This window comes from Pinus tabuliformis, chromosome 3_2 (genome assembly GCF_031772625.1).
Source record: "Pinus tabuliformis cultivar Carrire ecotype Pingquan chromosome 3_2, CPIR1, whole genome shotgun sequence".
Classification (NCBI taxonomy): Eukaryota; Viridiplantae; Streptophyta; class Pinopsida; order Pinales; family Pinaceae; genus Pinus; species Pinus tabuliformis.
This window is the reverse complement of record NC_142302.1, coordinates 454,167,074-454,187,322: the sequence shown is the minus strand read 5'-3', so window position 1 is coordinate 454,187,322 and position 20,249 is coordinate 454,167,074. Positions and strand designations below refer to the sequence as shown.

At 32.5% G+C, this 20,249-nt stretch overlaps 1 protein-coding gene across 1 annotated transcript; it reads left to right on the top strand.

The window, feature by feature from the left end:
- The first annotated feature begins 1,616 nt into the window (after positions 1-1,616).
- LOC149181257 (uncharacterized) lies at positions 1,617-2,990 on the top strand. The gene is made up of 3 exons (XM_089414135.1): positions 1,617-2,157; positions 2,332-2,567; positions 2,628-2,990. Exons 1-3 carry the CDS (start codon positions 1,617-1,619, stop codon positions 2,988-2,990), a joined length of 1,140 nt encoding a protein of 379 aa, XP_089270261.1.
- Positions 2,991-20,249: the final 17,259 nt, after the last annotated feature.

Genomic DNA, 20,249 nt, shown 5'->3' with positions numbered 1-20,249 from the left:
CATATGTTTCTTGAAAAGAAGTTTATCCAACAATAAAGTGACATGGCAGATTTGATATGTAACAATTCAATGGATTTCACTTGTTGGATGACAAAGAAACATTGTCTACAACAATATGATTTCTAAACTCATGAACAATTTCATTTTCATCGATCATACAGGGTCCATTCTCATACGAGATAATGTCTACGTTCTAATGGAGTCGGGGCTAGTACTGCATTGGTGGACGTGGCAGTAGTTCACCTATAGTGTGTGGTAAAGGTTTCAAGTTTTGATGATATCCATAATGAAATTATGCATGGCTCATGTGGGAAGATTGACAAGGACTTGGTTCAATAGCATGTTCTTCAACCTATGGATTTGTGTGTCAAGGGAACCAATTGATTTTAAGTTTGAGATTCTTTGTGCCTGTTTGTCGCATCCTCCCCACATTCAAACCCCAATTTCTAGTCCTTTGGAGAAATAAACTAATTAGGACGAGGTCAAAGGCTCAATTTGACCCAAAATGCCTGAGATTAGAACCTTAGCTTTAGTCTAAAATAAAGCACTTCTTTACATTGTCATTAAACTTTAAATGATTTGAATTTAAGATATGTATTAAAATTATTATGCCTAATTATATAATTAATTTAAAATTCCTAATAATGAAGGTGGTAAACATTGGTATAAAGTTAAAATAGGGGAATATCAAATCAGTTTTGTTAAATAAATTGTCTTTCTTGTTTTAAGTCAAATAAAATAAAGGTCGGCGGAGGCAGCTGGTTGGTAAAATCGAACTGGTAAAGATGGTCAGGTCTTGTGCTCAAACTTGAGTGAGGGCGTTGACTAGTCGCGGGTGTTACTCATTTCCTGGGCCAAGCCCGCTCACCTTTTAGTGAAACTTGTTCTTCCTTCAATCAAGATTGAAGAGTATTTTTGAAGAATTGGAGACCTAGCCGCCGTCTCAGTTCTACGATTCTGACCGCAGGCTAGCCTCGGCCCTCTGGTGCTACTTTGGACGGCTCTGCCTTTATCTCAGGTGACGGTGTTTCGAGGCGCTTCGCCCAAAAGATCTGCATGCTGGAGATAGCATTGTGTTTTTGGCTATCAGGTGTCTACCTGCGCGGCCCTGCGGCTGTAGCGCTTCTTCTCTCAGTCCAGCAGTGCCTTTCTCATGAAGTCTAGCGGGGGCCCTGTCCCCCCCCTCAACCCGCCTCTGGAGGTTTCTTCATTCAATGCAATGATTGCTGCAAGTTCGAAGTGCCCTCCCTCGACTAGTCAGCAGAAATTTGTCAAGAAATTAGACTCTATCCCCACGGTTGCCATTCCTGAACCTCCTGGGGTTCAGAGGACATGCTCACTATGATCGGATCAAATACCTTGGACTCCCCATCACAAATGGATCTAACAGAAGGTCTCTCTGGACAGACATCATATGTAAAATCAAAGAAAAAATAGCAGCTTGGGGTGGCTTCTGGTTAACTAAAGGAGGCAAAGTTATTTTAATTAAGTCACTGTTGTCCGCACTCCAAATTTATCAAGCTGCATTCTTACTAGCCCCCAGAAATGTTATGGAGCAGATATCTAAACTTTTAAGAGACTTTTTATGGCAGGGAGGGAAAGGTAATGAAAGAAAAATGCATTTAGCTAATTGGGATCTGGTAAAAAGGTCGATCGCAGAGGGTGGCCTCCAAATCCGTGACCCCTCCCTTGTTAACCTTGCGTTGGGAGGAAAGCTCCTGTGGAAAATGGCACACGAGCCTAACCATCCGATCAGCACTACACTGTTGTCAAAATACGCCCACAATTCGTCTTTCAGAAACTTGCATTTCGACCCCCCTGTCAACAGCTCACAGGTCTGGAGTCTATGCTGTAAAAGCAGTATCTTCTTTAAAAAAATTCTGTACAGAGTGCTGGGCAATGGCGACCGAACTAAATTGTGGCAGGACCGAATAATGGGGCGCGATCCTTTGGAGGGGAACGAGGATATTGTAGACATCAGAGATTGGTTGATACGTGCAGGCATATACAGCTTATACGATCTCTCTGTTTGGGATCACCAGGGAGAATGGGCCGGTTGGGACTTCCATGGCGTCCTTTCTTGGTTAACACCCCAAAAAAATATGCTTGCCGAGTTGCTGGAAGGCTCCACACCTGAAAACCAATATATGAAAGACAGTTGGGCTTGGGGATAGTCAGGCACATACTCCACAGCAGCAGGTTATAAATCTCTTCAGGACCCAAAGAACAGTAGTCACTCTCCGGCCTTTTGGAAACTAGTCTGGTACAATCTAGCTCTTCCTAAAGTGAATTTCTTTTTCTGGACACTGGTTCACAACAAACTTCGTACAGGTGACAATCTAGAGAAAAGGAACATTGCAGGGCCTCATAGGTGTGAGCTATGCAGAAGAAACCTTGAAATTGCCCAACATTTATTCCTGGATTGCAATTTCGCTAAGGAAGTGTGGGGTCTCACCCTTTTGGATCTTCAAATTCCCGCTTTCCCTCAGAGCATTGTTGTTGATCTATTCGCCTCTTGGAGCAATTTCTATCCCTATAGCATTCCCATCAAATCCTTCTGGCGTAAAGTTTGGACAAAAATTCCCAAATTTGTTTGCTAACAGCTATGGTTGGCTCATAATGAACAGATCTTTAATGGAATTCGACATTCCCCTCTTCAGGTTGTAGTTAAAGCTAAAGCATTCCTCTTGGAAGCAGCCCAACAGCAGTTTTTTAAAGAAGATTCATTGCTCCTTCCTGAAGAAAGGAGATGGCTTGGCCCCCTCAAGCCTTCTCCTCAAAAGTTCCTCCTCACTCCTCAAACAGGAAACCCGGAATGGCGTAAAAGAGACCCCGAGGATTCTTTCATAAACTGGTGGAGGTCCAAAAATCTTACCACAATCTTTTTCGACGGGGCCTCCAAAGGAAACCCCGGGAATGCTGGTGCTGGAGGGGTCATTTATTCTTCGGATGGGAGTTCAAGAGACTGCTTCTGCTGGGGTTTAGGCTAGAAAACCAACAACCAAGCAGAGATTTTTGGTCTTCTCAAAGCTTGTCTTATAGCAAGAGAAAAGGGGGTTAAAGACCTCCAAGTCTTCGGAGATTCTAATAAAAAAATTAAACACGGAGGACCTCTTCAGCAATGCTAGTCTCAACAAAATTCTAGGCAGATTGAAAAGAGTCCTTCAAGAATTCACCTCCTACAAGTTCTATCACATTCTCAGAAACCTGAATGGTGAAGCGGACCAGATGGCAAACAAAGGATGCTCTCTCATGAAAGGGCAGCTATTTATAAACGACGACAATTCCTTTCAAATTCCTTGAAAATGTTGTAACTTGAAAGCTTAATTTGATGGTTGTTTTCTTTATAACTGGGGCTGCCTTGGCAAAGACCCTCCTATCTTTTTCAAATAAATAAAACTCATAACCGTTACAGTTAAAAATAATAAATAAATAAAAATTAGAAAAAAGAATTCCACAAAAAAATCTAAATTATATTTATAAAGAATAATGAAAATGGTAAAATGTAAATATTAGGGGAAAAACATATAAAAATTAGTTATAAAATTCATGAACTTCAATAAATATGTTTAAAGTCCACTAAATATTAATGATCTTGAAATTTTTTATTTTTAAAAATTCTTAAAAATAACTAAAAATAGTAAAATATAAATATAGATATTACTATGAACTGAATTCATGTTTAATAAGAATAATTTGAACCTTGCCACCCAACAATGCACACATGCACACTATAAAAATAATTTAATATTAATATATAGAATTTCTTTACATTATACTTCTATGAAAATTTGGATCTTACTAACAAACAATGTACACCTACACACTATAAAATAGGTTAATATTAACATATAGAATTACTTTATATTATACTTAATCAATATATAGAATTAATTATGCTTTTTCGATTCTCATTTTTCTACACAGATACAAGTACTTTTCTAATTTTCCATTGTATTTTTATATTTATTAAATAAAATTAAACATGACTTTCGATCTTTATGTTATTTATAATTCCCGAATGATTTAGTTGTGATGTAAATATATCTTTTAAAATAATTGAATATAGGTATAAAAATAAGTAATTAATTATGCTTTCTGGATTCTCATTTTTCTACATAGATACAAGTACTTTAGGAAAGAATACCTTTTAGAGGTGGACATTAAAATATTTTATTATTATAAATATTTTTATATGGTGAACATTAAAATATTTTATTATTATAAATATTTTTAAAATTATTGTGAAGAAATTATATGTTTTTTTATAGTATAAAATAAAAAATATAATGAGAAATTTTTTTTATTTATTTAATATAAATTTATATAACTCTAGATGTTCATTAACCTATTCTATCTATAATTTATATCGTAATATTTTTTAATATCGTAATATTTTTTAAATGTTATATGTTAAAATTTATGAATTATTGAAATTGTAAAAATACCTTTTAAACAATATAAAATAAAACATTTTTAATTAAAAACAATACTATAATATAATTAGTTGTTTATGATTAAAATATTTTTAATTAAAATCAACCTCGTATTAATTATCCTTCCTAGAACGTCTTTTTCTTTATGTGCCTTTCATGCCAGTCTTTCTCTCTTGCTTTCTGCACTTGTTGACGGAACCTTGCTATGAACCTGTCTTCTTCTTGAACCAGTAATTATGACATCATTTCCTTCATAATGTTAGGGTCTTCCCTATCTGTGGACGTTGCAATCCTCAAACTTGGCACAATATACTCCATAAGCATAATTGCCTCTTGTCCATATACCAACCTAGAAGGTGTCTGCCCTGTCAATTTCTTGCATGTTTTCCTATATCCCCAAAACACCATTGGAATCCTCAAATCCAAGTCATCTCTATTCACATTTCATACCTTGGTTAATGCATTCTCCAAAATATTATTGAAAGCTTCCACTATTCCATTTTCCCGAGGATGATAAGGAGTGCTCTTCTAGTGGTAAACCTAAAATTCCTTAGTTAATGCTTCAATGGTCTTATTCAAGAAGTGTGTCCCTCGATCACTCATCAGAATCCTTGGGCAGACAAATCTGATCAATATATATTCAAAGATGAACTTCGCAATAGTTTTTGCACTGCAATACTTCACTTGTTGTGCTTCGGCCATCATGTCAAACAATCAGTTGCAGTGATTATATACCTCGCACCAATCCTTTTCCCTGGTGGACTGATAGGTCCAACAAATTCAATATCCCATTTGTCAAAAGAATGCAAAGTTACCTATGGTACTAGTGGTATCTCATCTCTCCTAAATGTCTTCCCTACTCTTTGGCATGCATCATATGCTTGGCAGAATTATTTTGCATCCTTATATACCACGGGCAATTTCTCATTTCTCAACACGATACAAATGATAAACTCAAAGTCACATAAAACCAAGAGAAAACTCTTTTTCTAACCAAAACAAACAAACAAACCATGCCTCTAAAAAATCATCACACCTCATAAATTACTCTGCCACGTGCTTAGGCTAAAGGTGAGATTCTTTGAATCATCTTTAGGTCATACTTAATGGGATATTCATATGTTTACCATGATGTCAATTTGGTATTAAAAGCAATATATAAATCCAGGTTACTATCAATGAAATTCAATTATAATTCAGAAGAAAAAAAATAACGTCATTGCAATGGTTGACCATTGCAATTTAGTGTCAAGGTTCAAATCTCAGGCGTTTTGGGTCAAATTGAGCCTTTGACCTTGTCCTAATTAGTTTATTTCTCCAAAGGACTAGAAATTGAGGTATGAATGTGGGGAGGATGCAACAACCAAGCATAGAGAATCTCAAACTTCAATTCAATTAGTTCCCTTGACACACAAATCCATAGGTTGAAGAACATACTATTGAACCAAGTCTTTGTTGATCTTTCCACTCGTGCCATGCAGAATTGCATTCTGGATATTGCCACAACTTGAAACCTTTACCACACACTATAGGTGGAACTTCCGCCACGTCCACCAGTGTAGTACCATACCTGATGCCATTGGAACGTAGACATAATCTCATACAAGAATGGACCTTGTACCATCGATGAGAATAAAATTGTTCATGAGTTTAGAAATCCTATTATTGCAGACAATGTTTCGTTGTCATCCAACAAGTGAAATCCATTGGATTGTTACATATCAAACCTGTCGTGTCACTTTATTGTTGGATAGACTTCTTGTTAAGACTACTTGTAATCATAAAGGTTTGTAGTTAGGATTATCGTACACCTTGAAAAGAAATCTATCCAACAATAAAGTGACATGGAAAATTTGATATGTAACAATCCAATGGATTTCACTATTGAGTAAGCCAATGATTTACAACACTTAATTATGTAGAGAGCATGTCAACAATCCGAAGGATTTGATTGTGTAGTGATCTAACAAACCATGGTTAAGTATCCAAAGGATTTTATTATGTAGTGATCCATTGAACTATGGTTAAAGATCCAACACTATGGTTAAAGATCCAACATGTGTGTCTTGAAAAGAAGTATATCCAATAAGAAAGTGACATGGCAGATTTGATATGTAACAATCCAATGGATTTCGCTATTGGATGAGCCAATTATTTATAACACTTAATTATGTAGAAAGCAAGCCTATAATTCGAAGGATTTTATTGTGTAGTGATCTAACAAACCATGGTTAAGGATCCAAAGGATTTTATTATGCAATGATCCATTGAACTATGGTTAAAGATCCAACATATGTGTCTTCATCGATCCAATGGATGTAGTGAATTTGAAAGGTATTAAGACACAAAGAATATTTAAATTATATTAAATCTGGAAGTTAAGTTAAAAAAATTGATTGGATCTAATCACACTATATATATAAATTTTTAAATATATATCTGTATATATATATATATAAAGTATATTATCATATATATTATGAATTAATAATTAATTCCAAATAAGATTTAAGCTCATTTTATCTTTTTAGTTTTACAACTTATTAAAAATAAATATTAATAAAAAGTTCATTGCAACCTAAAATTACACAAATTTGTCAAATCTTTTTTCTTTTTTTCTTTTTTCTTCTTCTTTTCTTCTTCTTCTTTTCTTTTCTTTTCTTTCTTTCTTTTTCTTTTTTTTTCTTTTTTCTTTTTCATTTTTCTTTTTTTCTTTTCTTTCCTTTTTTTCTTTTTTTTTTCATTTTTACAATTTATTAAAAATACATATTAATAAAAAGTTCATTGTTACCCAACCTTCCATAAATTTGTCAATATTAATAAAAAGTTCATTGTTACCCAACCTTCCATAAATTTGTCAATATATTATTTTTAGTTTTACAATTTGTTAAAGAAAAATACTAATAAAAAGTTCACTGCTATCGGACATTCCATGAAACTCTTTACATTTTTTTATATGTATTGGACAGAAAAAGAACAATCAACCTACAGTGAAATGTTATTGTCAAGATTGTGGAAAGTTGTCATTATCAAGATTGTGAAAAGCTTTGTCCAGTTGAAATGCCTTGTAGAATAATTTAATTCATCCAAAAAAATGCCCTGTGGAATAATTTAACTCATCCAAAATGGCTTCCATCCTCAATCTTCACACCTCTACCTAGACACTAAAGCTCTCTAAGTCAAAGTGGAGTAGTTTTCTTTCACCGCTCATTGGATACCCCACCTCTACCATTTTCGGTTGTGTTTAAATTTGTTTGCATCATTACCTTGCCTCACACAATAATAATAACAGTCATCCTACCTGTAATCTGATTAAATAAAGAAATGTTGCCAACCCCCCAAGCAAAGCCGCTCCATTGTTATTTTAAAATGGAAGAATACAAGGGTTGTCACCTGCAACAAATTAACCAAATCTACCAGACCCTCCAACCACCTGCATCATTATCAACTTTGCCTAATAGTGCACTATTTAAAATTGTGCTTCAAGACATGCAATAATAATTGAAACGAAAAAAAATGGTTTGAAGATAAAAAAAAATTATTTAGCAATGTTCACACCAAACTTTAATTCGACGCAAACTCGGCATGGATAGCTTTTACACTCCTGCTCCCAACGACTCTCTCAGCACATGTCACAGCCCACATAGAGTTAAGGTGCAGAAGCAGTAGCAGATACGGTGCCTCAATGAATCTTTGTTACCCTTGACGTTCTTTGATCTATCTTCATCACCCATGACGTTAGTCGAATCGAAACCTATATAAACACACTAAGGAACTACATAATCTATTAAGCATTCATCCATATCTATCAGCATATTTTTGCAAATTGGTTGAATTTATTGACTTATATTGTACAAGGAAGGACACTAATTACGATGGCAGGGAAACAAAACACAGAAAAAAACTAATCAAAGTAGCAAATCCCGTTGATAACACCTTATCAGTTGGGTCCCTTTATCTTGTCTCACAGGTACCAATCAACAATCTTCAATCTTTTGTTCTCCCTTTTCTCATTCCCTATTGTACTTGTTTTGACAACATAATATGAGCGTTTTGACAACATAATTTGGGTTTGCTTATATTGGAAAGGGGTTTTGCATAGTGGCTTTGGCACCATTAACCAGAAAAAGATCCCCCCAACTGCATGCAATCCTATATTATTCCCAGAGAACCAGCCCCCTATACAATTCCCAAAGAACTATCCCCGGTGGTCTTCTCATTGCAAAAGCTACCGGTGTCTCTGACTATGCCCAAGGGTAGAAAACATTTTCCCTGTCACTATAGTTATGCTAATAAAAGTGCAATATGTTCATAGGTTGTAATAAATATTAACAAAGTGAATCGTTACACAAATCAAGATTCAATTGTCAAGTAGTGGGATCTAACCGTGGAAATTTTTTCAATCTTGGTGCATATCAATACAGAGTGGCAACTGGGGGAGTTCTTCTCCTTACGGGTTAATTAAAAGTATAACACTAAAAATATTATATATATGTATATATAACCCACCTCTTAAATATTGATAATTAAATTAAAATTCTAGTAAACTTTAATAATTAGATTTTTTTTTTAAAATCACTAAGCTTATGGAATATATAATTTTATATGAATGAGGAAATTTCAGTATTATATTTATATTTTAAAAATAAATTTGTGATTTATTTTATATATTTTTTGGGTTGTATTAATGAATAAAGATTTTAATATTGATTTTATTGCTTAAAAAGATTAATAGATTGAATATTTGAATAAAATGATGTATTATTATTAATTATTTAAATGGTTTAGGGAAAACAAAAATTGAAAAAAAAGGCTGGTTAATTTTAACCATCATTAATAACTAATTTTATACTTAATTATTAGTTAGTGGATCATTATGAGTGGGTAAATTTCATCTCAACTTAGGTTAAACTTTACTATAATAAATAAATTTGAGAATATAAGAATTTTTAAGTCTGAAACTACACGGTTGGTTTTGTTTTGGTGTAATTAATAAATCTATGTTATCAGAGATCTCTGTAAAGTTGGATAATATGGAAAAACTCACTGAAAGCCAAAGTTCGATATTGAATAGGAGATCGATATTGAATAGGAGATTAATTTGATATATATTTTGTCCTCGAGCTAGGATACTCTTTGGATTCGAACCATCTCTTTCTCTCTACAAATTGTTCCCACCATTGTTCTCCGATATGATTCTCCCACTTCTGGATAAGGTTTGTTGAAAGGGAGAAGCGATACCGCTTAGAATATATCATTGTCAGGAGTAACGACGGACATGCGAGAAACCCACCTAGACATGGCAACACAGATGTGCATGTAAGCTTATAACCAGGCTTTCTTGCGCTGTTGTCAATGCTTTGCTTCTAGAATAACAGAAACAATCCAAAATTCACGCTGAGACATTAAAACACCATTAACCAAATTCAGTTAATAGATTATAACAAACTCAATGTAATTGATCGTTGAAATTACCTGTGACCATTGGATCTTCTTCCAGGGCAGTGTTATTGGCATTCCCAGTCTCTGCTTCTCTCGAATTCTGAGCAAGCAAACATTGAAATGGATTTGTTGCGTCAGGCGCTTTATTTTATCTTTATGTTGTTAACGTCATTCAACTGCATCAATGGTTGTCCTGCAGGTATTGTCAAATGAATTAAATGCACAATTTCTTTTACCTTTATGCCATTGCCATCATTCAACTGCATCAATGGTTGTCCTGTAGGTATTGTGGGTTCGTTCGATCATTTATTTTTGGATCTCCGCTACTCATGATGATCCAACGATGTAAATTGTTTTAATCCTCTAACATACATACAAATCAATAATACACAATATGACACGGTAACATTCAAATCAATAATACACAATATGACACGGTAACATTTTAGGGGATTTCTTCCCAGAGGTAACGCATTATGGCGTAAATATATATGAAACATCTTACTCGATGAGAAATTCCATTTTAAGAAAAATATTTACCACTTCAGTGTGCTTTTCAATTGTATGTTCCTCTTAAAAACATTTAAAAACATTATTCTTACTTGAATGCCCTCCTCGATGGTACCACTTCAATCCCACAATAACAACTTTAAGATATGTAGAGTGAGAATGGTGGTCTATGATTTTGCAGCATACACAAAACGGCAAAAGCTAACCATGCCCTCGTCGATGGTACCACTTCAATCCCCACAATAACAACTTTAAGATATATCGTGTGAGAATGGTGGTCTATGATTTTGCAGCATAGACAAAATGGTAAGAGCTAATCAGCCTGTTATAGGGTATTAAATGTTTGGTTAGCTGTCTCCTCATATCCCGATAACACACTACCATTATTTTTTATTTATTTAATCATCGCGCTTGTGATATCTAGATATTGAGAGGGCAGCTAACCAAGCATTTAATGCCCTATAACAAACTGATTAACTCTTGCCTAGACAAAACATCCACCCACTTGAAAAGATGCGCTACTATTCAAAATATCAGCGATAGTTTCTTTGATTAATAGAACTTGAATAATATTAATAATATAATTATTAATATGTGTATTATCGTCATCATTTAGATTTATTATTTTTCAAATAAATATATAAATATTATTTATTTATTTATTTATTTATTTAAATATCTCAACTATAATGATAATTATTTACATAACTAACATGTTCAGGATGACTTGAGTCATATATATATATATATATATATATTCTTAAAAAAATTATCAAAAAATATATATATATTAACTCTTCTGAAAAAATTATCTAAAAAAATTATTTATTATCTCTTTAAATTAATATTTAAAAAATATTATTATATAGTTTATATATTTCTATTTTTTAAATATATAATATTGTAGTTATATATTTTCAACGGTTTTTTTCTATACAAATATAATTTTTTATAATATTTAATTTGCAATTAATTAACTAAAAGTATATATTAAATTAAAAATTTAAATAATAATTAAATAACATTAATATTTAATGAATTTTAGAATTATATAGCATTATTTTGTAATGAATATGCTTAATCATTTGTTTATTTAGTGACTATTTATATGTTTGTCTCAAAGATTAATTCATACAAATTTAAATACGAATTAATTTAAAGTGTAAAATTATTAAATGAGTGATATTTTTTTATTAATAAAAATTAATATTATTAATAAATGTAAATATGTCAACTAGAATGATTATTAAGTGGCTTTAGCAATGCATTATATTAGATATTATTTTGGGATTCAATTGTGTTAAGTCATTCATTTATGACCATTTAAGAAGAGTGAAGGGAACTCTACTTGAATGGTTCATGAGGCACAATACTTGCTAAGGTTTTGTAAATGGGGTAGCAAGCTAAGTGGGCTTGATTGTGGGGAAAACTCCACAGTTAAAGGCGTTTGAGCCAAAAGTGATTTGGGATCATTAACCTCCGTAGAAGTCCTAATTACCGAGCCCCTGAAGTAATGATTAATGCTATGACTTTGATCCTTAAAAAAATATAATAACCCTTTCCAAAAAGATTATTTAAAATAAATATTTATTATTTATTTAAATTAATATTTAAAATATATTATTATATAGTTTAATTTTATTTATTTTTTAATATATAATATATAATATTGTGGTTTTATATTTTCAATTTTTTTTATGTATACATATAAATTTTTGATAATATTTAATTTATAATTAACTAATATAATATTATTTTGTAACGAATATGCTTAATCATATACTTATCGGTAGTAATATGAATATTAATAATTAATGAATTTTTGAATTATATAGTATTATTTTGTAACGAATATGCTTAATCATATACTTATCGGTAGTAATATGTATTTTGTCTTATCAGTACTGTTGATAATATAAATATATTAAGGTAATTATTATATTTATCACTTAAAATTATTATTTTTTAAAATAAATATCTAAATATTATTATATATTTAAATATGTCAGCTGGAATAATAATTACTTGCACTCAATACCCTCAACAACATGGGGATGAATTTGAGCCTTAAAAAATATATTAACCTTTCAAAAAAATTATTTAAAAAAAATATTTATTATTTATTTAAATTAATATTTAAAATGTATTATTATTTTTAGAATTTAAAAGTAGTGCTATATTTTTCAATATATAATATTATAATTTGGAATGTCTTAATATTTCTAGACCTATGGACTAAATATATATGATATTATGTTAAAAATATAAATAATATTCCATCTAAATATTTTTTTTATCAATATAATTACATGGTATTAATATTTAATAATTTTGAATTTGAAAAATATTATTTTGTATTGAATATTATATTAATAGAACAAATAATATTGAAATTATAAATATGTTAATTAGAATCAGAATTATCATTATCATATAGGCTTCATTCTCTTAATTAACAAGATGAAGATGACTTTGAGCCTTAAAGGAATATGTACACACATACATTGAATGTTATTATTCATTTAAAATAAATCAACATAGATTTATTTTAAGCACGGATCTAACATTAGCCTAGAGGGATCAAATTTATTCAGGTGCAAACTTATTTTAAAGTGCAAAAAATAATATGTAATTTTTCATTTTTAAAATTGTATTCTTGAATGCTATATATTTTTAAGTATACTTCAATATTTTTTGTTTATTTTTTTGTAACTTATTTTAGAGTGCAAAAAATAATATGTAATTTTTCATTTTTAAAATTGTATTCTTGAATGCTATATATTTTTAAGTATACTTCAACATTTTTTGTTTATTTTTTTGTAATTGAGAGGAGCACACTAGCCCACTTGACAGTTGGGGGACTATGATATGTCCTCTTCCATGTAGCCTGGGTCACAACACGAGGGATTTGATCCTGGGTCTTTCTTGGATTAACCAATTGAGCTACTCAGGGACCATATACTTCAATATTAATTCATATTAAAATATTTTATTCATAACCTACATGGCATAATTTATTATATACAACATTGAAATATTTTCTTGTTGTTGTATCTCTGACATGATAATGGCCAGGGCATCTAAGATGATAGTTTTAGGGGTTTTGTTTTAATTTGGAGGACAAATGTATGAAACAAATGTAAGACTATAATTCCTAACTTTTTGAATAATATTAATATTAAAACAGAGGGCTGCTATTAAAATTCACACAGTGATATAGCTTGCATAGTGGTGAGCAGAAACAGAGAAATGATATGATTATCACAGTCTTCAGATTGAAAATTAAATAATCATAAGTATGAAAACCTTTAAACTATGTTCAGAAGGTTTAACAGAATATGCTTAAATCTTGCAAAAGATGTTGATGATTTATTGATTTAGAGGGAATTAATTAAACAAACAGTTCATTAATTCATTCTCTTTATAGATTATCACTTCAAAAGCTTATAGGAATAGATTGAAACCCAATTGTTCCTACCTAGTTATCTCTGCAAGACATAAGAATATGAAGAAAAACATAATGAATAATACTGGAAAAACTTACAGGAAACACAAAATTGTGTAAATCAGAATTCAGAATCCTTTGCTTTTATATTAATGATCCAGAAAAGTCAAGTACATCAAATGCTTAAAAATGCTTCTTCAAGGGTGCAACCCATAATAACTCGTGAAGAGAGTTATTTATACAACAATAGAACTGAGAAAATATCCTAAACTGTTTTTACAAAAATAGATTATTACAAAATCAAAATAAAAATTGCTAGTTGATCTGGCACTATTTTGGTGCTGAGGTGTTGATGATTGTCACTGGAAAAATTGAAAATTGTTGAAGCTAGCTGACTGTTCCTCCAAAAACTGAATGTTGTTAGATCACCCTTCAGTCAAGTAAATTTGTCAACTCTTCCCAACGTTTCTTTTCTGGGATAGATATCTTAATTACTCTTTTATAGATTTCATCCATCTCTGTATATTTAGTAAAGGTGGGTTTTACTAAAAATATGTGTCTGATTTCATTCACGATAAAGAAATTATCCCTGAGTGTATTTACTATTAGTGTTGGTGCTGCTGAACCTATGATGTTTGAAACTGAAGCTGCATGTTTTCCCACCTCTGTCAGCTTCTGAACATAATCCTCAATTGGAAACAATTTGTCATTGATCACAAGCATAGAGGGTAAACCCTCACTGGTCAAGGGTTCTTTTCTGCTGAAAAACCTCTGAACTATGGTATTGACATTGCTGCACTTTTCCTGTAGCTGAAGGATGAGGTTTTCTTGGTGATGATCTTCTTTACCTCTAATATAGTTGTTGTTCTGTCACTTATGCCTAATTCCTCAAGCTCATAGATGTCTTTGGAATTTAGGATCTTGATTATATCAGAGACAATTTCTGGCAATCTTCAAGTTGTTTGGTAATGGTTTCAACTGCTTCCTAATCTTTCTCTAAGAGATATTTCTGATCAAACACTCTCTTGATAAAGGACCAAATATCCTTGATTGATTCTATAATTTCTTCCCACAGGATTTCCTTTGCTAAACCCAATTTGTTCCCGATGAAAGATTCCTTGAGTTCCCTTTGTAGTACTTCAATCTAACCTTTGACTCTGTTCAACTCAGTTGCATGTGAATTGTCTACTATTGACTTCATAAGCCTTAACTCCTTGATTTCATCCTTCAGTTTATTAATTTCTCCTGTCTGAATAGACAAGTTCTGAACAGCTTCAAAAAACTGTTCAGCTCCTTCTATTGCACCTGTAGTCGATGTCATAGCTGAAGTGGAAACTTTTTTGGTGGGAATTGTTGTAAAGGGGACTATATCCATTGGATTTTGAGCCTTGTTAACAGCTTACTATTTTTCCTTTACCAATTTCTCCATTTGCTCCTTCAGTTTTTTGATCTGCAGATTTTGTTCTATGATGAGCTTCATCATATCAGACTTCTAAGTTTCTGTCTCCTCAATTTCTTTGGCCATTGGGTCCTCCAAAGCTGGCAATTTCAGTTGCTTCTTTAATGTTGCAACTTCAACATTCTTTTTCTTAATAAGCTCTTCTACAGTGTTTATGTTTGAGGGATCATATCCCATCTTCAGCATTAGATTTTCCAAGGATTGGATCTTGGTATCCTTTGCTAATGAGGAGACTTTCTCAAACTTTAGTTGTGACTGAGTGTTGGCCAATGTAACCAGCATTTTTGACAAACTCATGGCAGTGTTTTTCAAGGTGGAAGCAATCATCTGCCCAGTTTGTTTGTTCGTCTAAATTTGGTCAATTGGATGCACATCCTTCACATTGAACTCAAAAGAAGTTTATTTTTGATATTGAGCAGCAGTACTAGGCTGTGGAAGTTGGGCTTGCAAGAAAGCCATCTGCATCTTTTCCTCCTCAGAATCGAAGACTGAAAGAAGCCTGGCTTGAGAGCTGGAAGAATGCTTCCAGAACTGGGTGTAGGTGTTCAATTTTAATTCTTCAATCTTCCTTTTGATCTCACTGAAGACATGAAAAATGTCTTCCTCCGTATCCTTTGGAATGCTTCCACTATTCTGAACTAATGAGTTGGGGACTGTGTAGACTGTCCACCAGACTGTGTATAAAGCATAGTCTCTCCCAATCCATCAAATGATGTCTTCTAAGGTTCATTTGTGGCACCGACAATCACAAATATTCTAGGTCTCTTTTTCCTGTGTACAATCATAAAGCCCTGCCTTGTCACTTTAGTTGTAGGTGAAGACTATTCTTCCCTCCCTCTCTTGGCTGTGTTTTCTTGTGCAAGTGGATTTTGCACATTAGATGTAGAAATTGCATGCTCTTCAACCTCTTGGAGGGTGTTCTCTGTCAATTCCAACTGATTTTTATATTGTTCTATCTCAGGCCTAGCTGTGTGATGATATGTTGTAAATTTATTCTCCACCCTGAGTTTGGAAAACACTCCCAATGGGTCATAAGACCAAGTGAAACTGAGACCAAAATTCATCTCCTTTAGTAATTTATCTGCTTCTTCTCCTGTTGCCCTAGTGTTACAGGTGAATGGACCAACTTGGGCTTTCAGCTTGAATTTGTATTTCTTCTTGGCAGCCACAAAGGGTACTTCATCTGCATTTAACCTCTACCTTAAGTATTCTAGTGCAAAGATTCTAATAGGGAGGTACTTGGGCAGTTTGTAGGGTGGAAGCTCACAACCATACACCCTAATCTCTGTTTAGTTTTGGTAATAATACCAATCCCCTATTGTAGCTTGATCAACCAACTGTAATTCTTTAATAATACCCTCATCGATCCTTGGTACTAGAGTGTTGCTCATAACACTGATAGATGGATGAATAAACAGTTCTATGAACTGTTTACATGGGAACTCTTCTTTTTCCTTCATCCCCATTGAAGTGCAGAATATCATTGATTATTGATTTCCTTCCTCATCTAACTTCTGTAAAGAAAATGGGAATTTGTCTCCCTGAAAATATATAAAAAGGTAAAGTGTTGAAGCATATTTTAATACTTATTTAGTATTGAACTTAACAAATTGCTCATGTATGGCTTCAGCAATGAAATTATCATAAATAACAGTGGGTTTAGAATTAGTAGAAAACATGGATAAGAAACCAAGGATGGCTTCATTGACAGACTAATCAAAGTTATAACCAAGTAAATAGGAAAAAATAGTGGTAATTTGCTTGGTTCTATCAGGAAAATGGATGAATCATAAGGAGGATTTCTTTTTGGAAGAGGACTATCAATAGCTAGAAACAGTTCAAGGGTCTGGGATCTTTTAGTAAATTCTAGTTTTTATAAGCTTCTATCAGGTTTTTTTAATTAATGGAAAAACCTGTGAGCAATTTTTGAAACCAACGTTTCGGACTAGCTAGGTGAGTCCATCATCAGGGTAATGAGATCTGCATTTTGAGAAAGAGAGAGTCAAGAAAAATGAGAACCTATTAATAGAAGGATGGATAGATAACCTAGGTTTGGAGAGGTCGGCTTGATTTTCAACAATTTATTAATAAATGGATAAATAAATTTTTAATTTTGATTAATAATTTTAAACCTATATTAAAGTAAATTTTTTTTTTTTTTTTTACTACATTAATTTGACCTAATATTAAAAATAAAATTAATTTAAACTAAATAAAATCAATTTAATTAATTAATTAATTAATTAATTAATTAAATTAATTTTAAATTTGAAACTATGTTAATTCATTAATTAATTAATTAATTAAATTAATTTTAAATTTGAAACTATGTTAATTCATTAATTAATTAATTAATTAATTAAATTAATTTTAAATTTGAAACTATATTAAATTAATTCTATCAGGTTTTCATGGGAAAAATGATGGGTTGGTGTAGTAGAAGGGGCCTGCAGCATTTTTTCAATGGAATCGGAACTAATTGAACAGAGGATTTATCTTGTGGGTGAAATAATTGCTCTCTAGATGGGATCATAAGATTCATGGCATTTTCTTACAAATTCAGGTGCTTTGTGTATCTGTGGGAAAATATAATGAGGTAATTGAGAGTCCCAACACCCTATTTCATCCGTCTATTCAATCAACTAATCTTCCAACCAACAATAAATTTCATATCAATCGAATTGAGAAGAAGTCTCAACGATTTTACAATCTTTGTCGACCAATGGGGTATGATGGAAGTCGATCTGTGGTTGAATCAAAGGATTTGGGACTTCTGCAATTTATTTTCCCTTGGGAGGGATTTTGTCAAACAAATTGCAGACTGTAAATGACAGAAATTGGTTTGAAAGAGAGTGATCATAGTAAAAACAGATAACTGACAAAGAGGTAAGTGGACCTGGATGTCAGATTTGTGAATAGGATGAATGATTTCTTTAATGTTGGACAGTGCTTGGGCTGTAGGCAGGAAAATTTCAATGATTAATCTGGTTGCATAAATTCACTGTGTAACCATTCTCATGGATAATATAGTGTTTATAAATGAAAAAGTGGAGTGGGGGTGGTACTGAACATTTGAATTTGAATTAATTATCCAACGGATGTTTGAGTCATAAGTTCGCGGGAGCAGAATTGAATGGGCAACAGATAGGCGACACTTGATTGGACACGAACATGAGATGGAGTGTGACGTGGAGCAGCGGTAAACGGTCCTTTAATATACCACGTTCAGGGGTAAGGTGAGGTGGTAAGAAGTTTCAGGATTTTTAGTCCTGAAACACTAAAAAGTAGAAAAAGGAGTTTATATGGGCGGTATGGGAAACTACCCATTTTGGACCCCCCCCCCCAACCAACCGCCGATAAAGTTTGAATGGTGAATGAGGGCCAAGGAGGGCCATGGGCCATCAGATCATGGAAGAGTGTGTGGGATGAGAGGTGAGGTGGGGGGTATTTAACATATGAGCAGAAATGATGGTGGGGTCACGACTTCAAGGGTGGATGTGACAATTGTGGGTCATGGAGATTAAATGAAATAACATTGGCTTATGAAACTTTCGGTTAATTAAAACCCGTCATATATATGTTTTCCCAACGTTACAACTTAGGATGAAAACATTTGATGCTTCAATTTGATTTCACATGTCTACCTACCATTGTACTCCTAAAATTTTCACTTATTTTTCAGAGTGCATATAAGCTAGCAGCTCAACATTTTCTTTTTATGCCTAATCTACCTCTATACCTTATTTCCACCATTGGCTCAGATTAAATTGTTGAGCCAATTTTATTTTCTACTTTTGAGAATCAATTTAAATTGAATCCAATCATGATTAAACTATATAATTGGATCAAATAAACTAGTGTGGCATCTAAAGAAGTTGCATACAACTATTATTTGCACTGAATTAGACTGAAGTAGTGGCATTTAGATTTGCAATACTTACAGAGTTTATTGTTTTTTCTTTCCTCTCTAACCTAAAATTTTATTTTTGCCTTCATTTTTTAGGGCATCTATTCTAACATTTTCTTTGATATGGACATATTTATCAAAATATTTCCTAACATTTTTTATTCAATATTCTTTTTGTCCATATCCTAGCTTAACATTTTTTCAAATATATTTTTCATTTTTTGACTAATTGATTCTAACTTACCAAAACCGAAAAATGCTACAACATTAACTCCAACTGGGGAATGCTTTCTACTGTAGAATGCAGAGAACCTGCAGATCCATGTGCCTTCTCCTTGCGTTATGGATACTTTGCTGTAAAAAATCACACTGACAACCTGAAAAGTAAAATAAACCAGATTTTTACAATGGTAGCAATGAACTCTACTTCAACTTCTCAATACTGAATGTAATGTTTCAAAAACCTTCCATTTATAGGATAAGTGGAATACAATCCCTCAAGATTTTGTAGCACAAAAGTGTTGTTTCCCTTCACTTCAACAATTGCTAAATGTCCAAACCACAGGCTATAAAACTTGCCATGTTTTCCCTTATCTTCTCTTCTGGCATCCCACCTTAAAACTATATCACTTTCCTTGAATTCTCTTTCCCTGGCTCTTTTATCAAACAGGATCTTCATCTTTTTCTAATACTTTTTCAATTTGTATTGACCTTCATCTATGTTTTCATTTAGTTCAATAATCTGATTTATTCTCCTTGAAAAATCATCAGGTTCATATGTTGAATCCTGCGGGAATTTTAAAACAAGAAAAGCCAAATTGGTAGGGAAGATTGCATCTTTCCCATAGACTAACTAAAAAGGATATTTTCCAGTAGATATTTTTGGAGTAATTATGTTTTCCCATACTGCGTAAATTAGGTGAGAATCCAAACTCTTTTATGATATGCTAAAGTATTTTTTATTACCTTTACCAGATTTTTATTTGAGGATTCTGCAAGGCCATTACCTTGAGGGTAATATGGAGTTGAATGATGTAACAGAATCTGATA

Coding starts and splice junctions, on each gene's coding strand:
- LOC149181257 (XM_089414135.1), top strand. CDS start 1,617: ATGCATTTAGCTAATTGGGATCTGGTAAAAAGGTCGATCGCAGAGGGT. Junction 2,158..2,331: donor AAACCAATATATGAAAGACA/GTTGGGCTTGGG, acceptor AACTTCGTACAG/GTGACAATCTAGAGAAAAGG. Junction 2,568..2,627: donor TCAAATCCTTCTGGCGTAAA/GTTTGGACAAAA, acceptor CATAATGAACAG/ATCTTTAATGGAATTCGACA.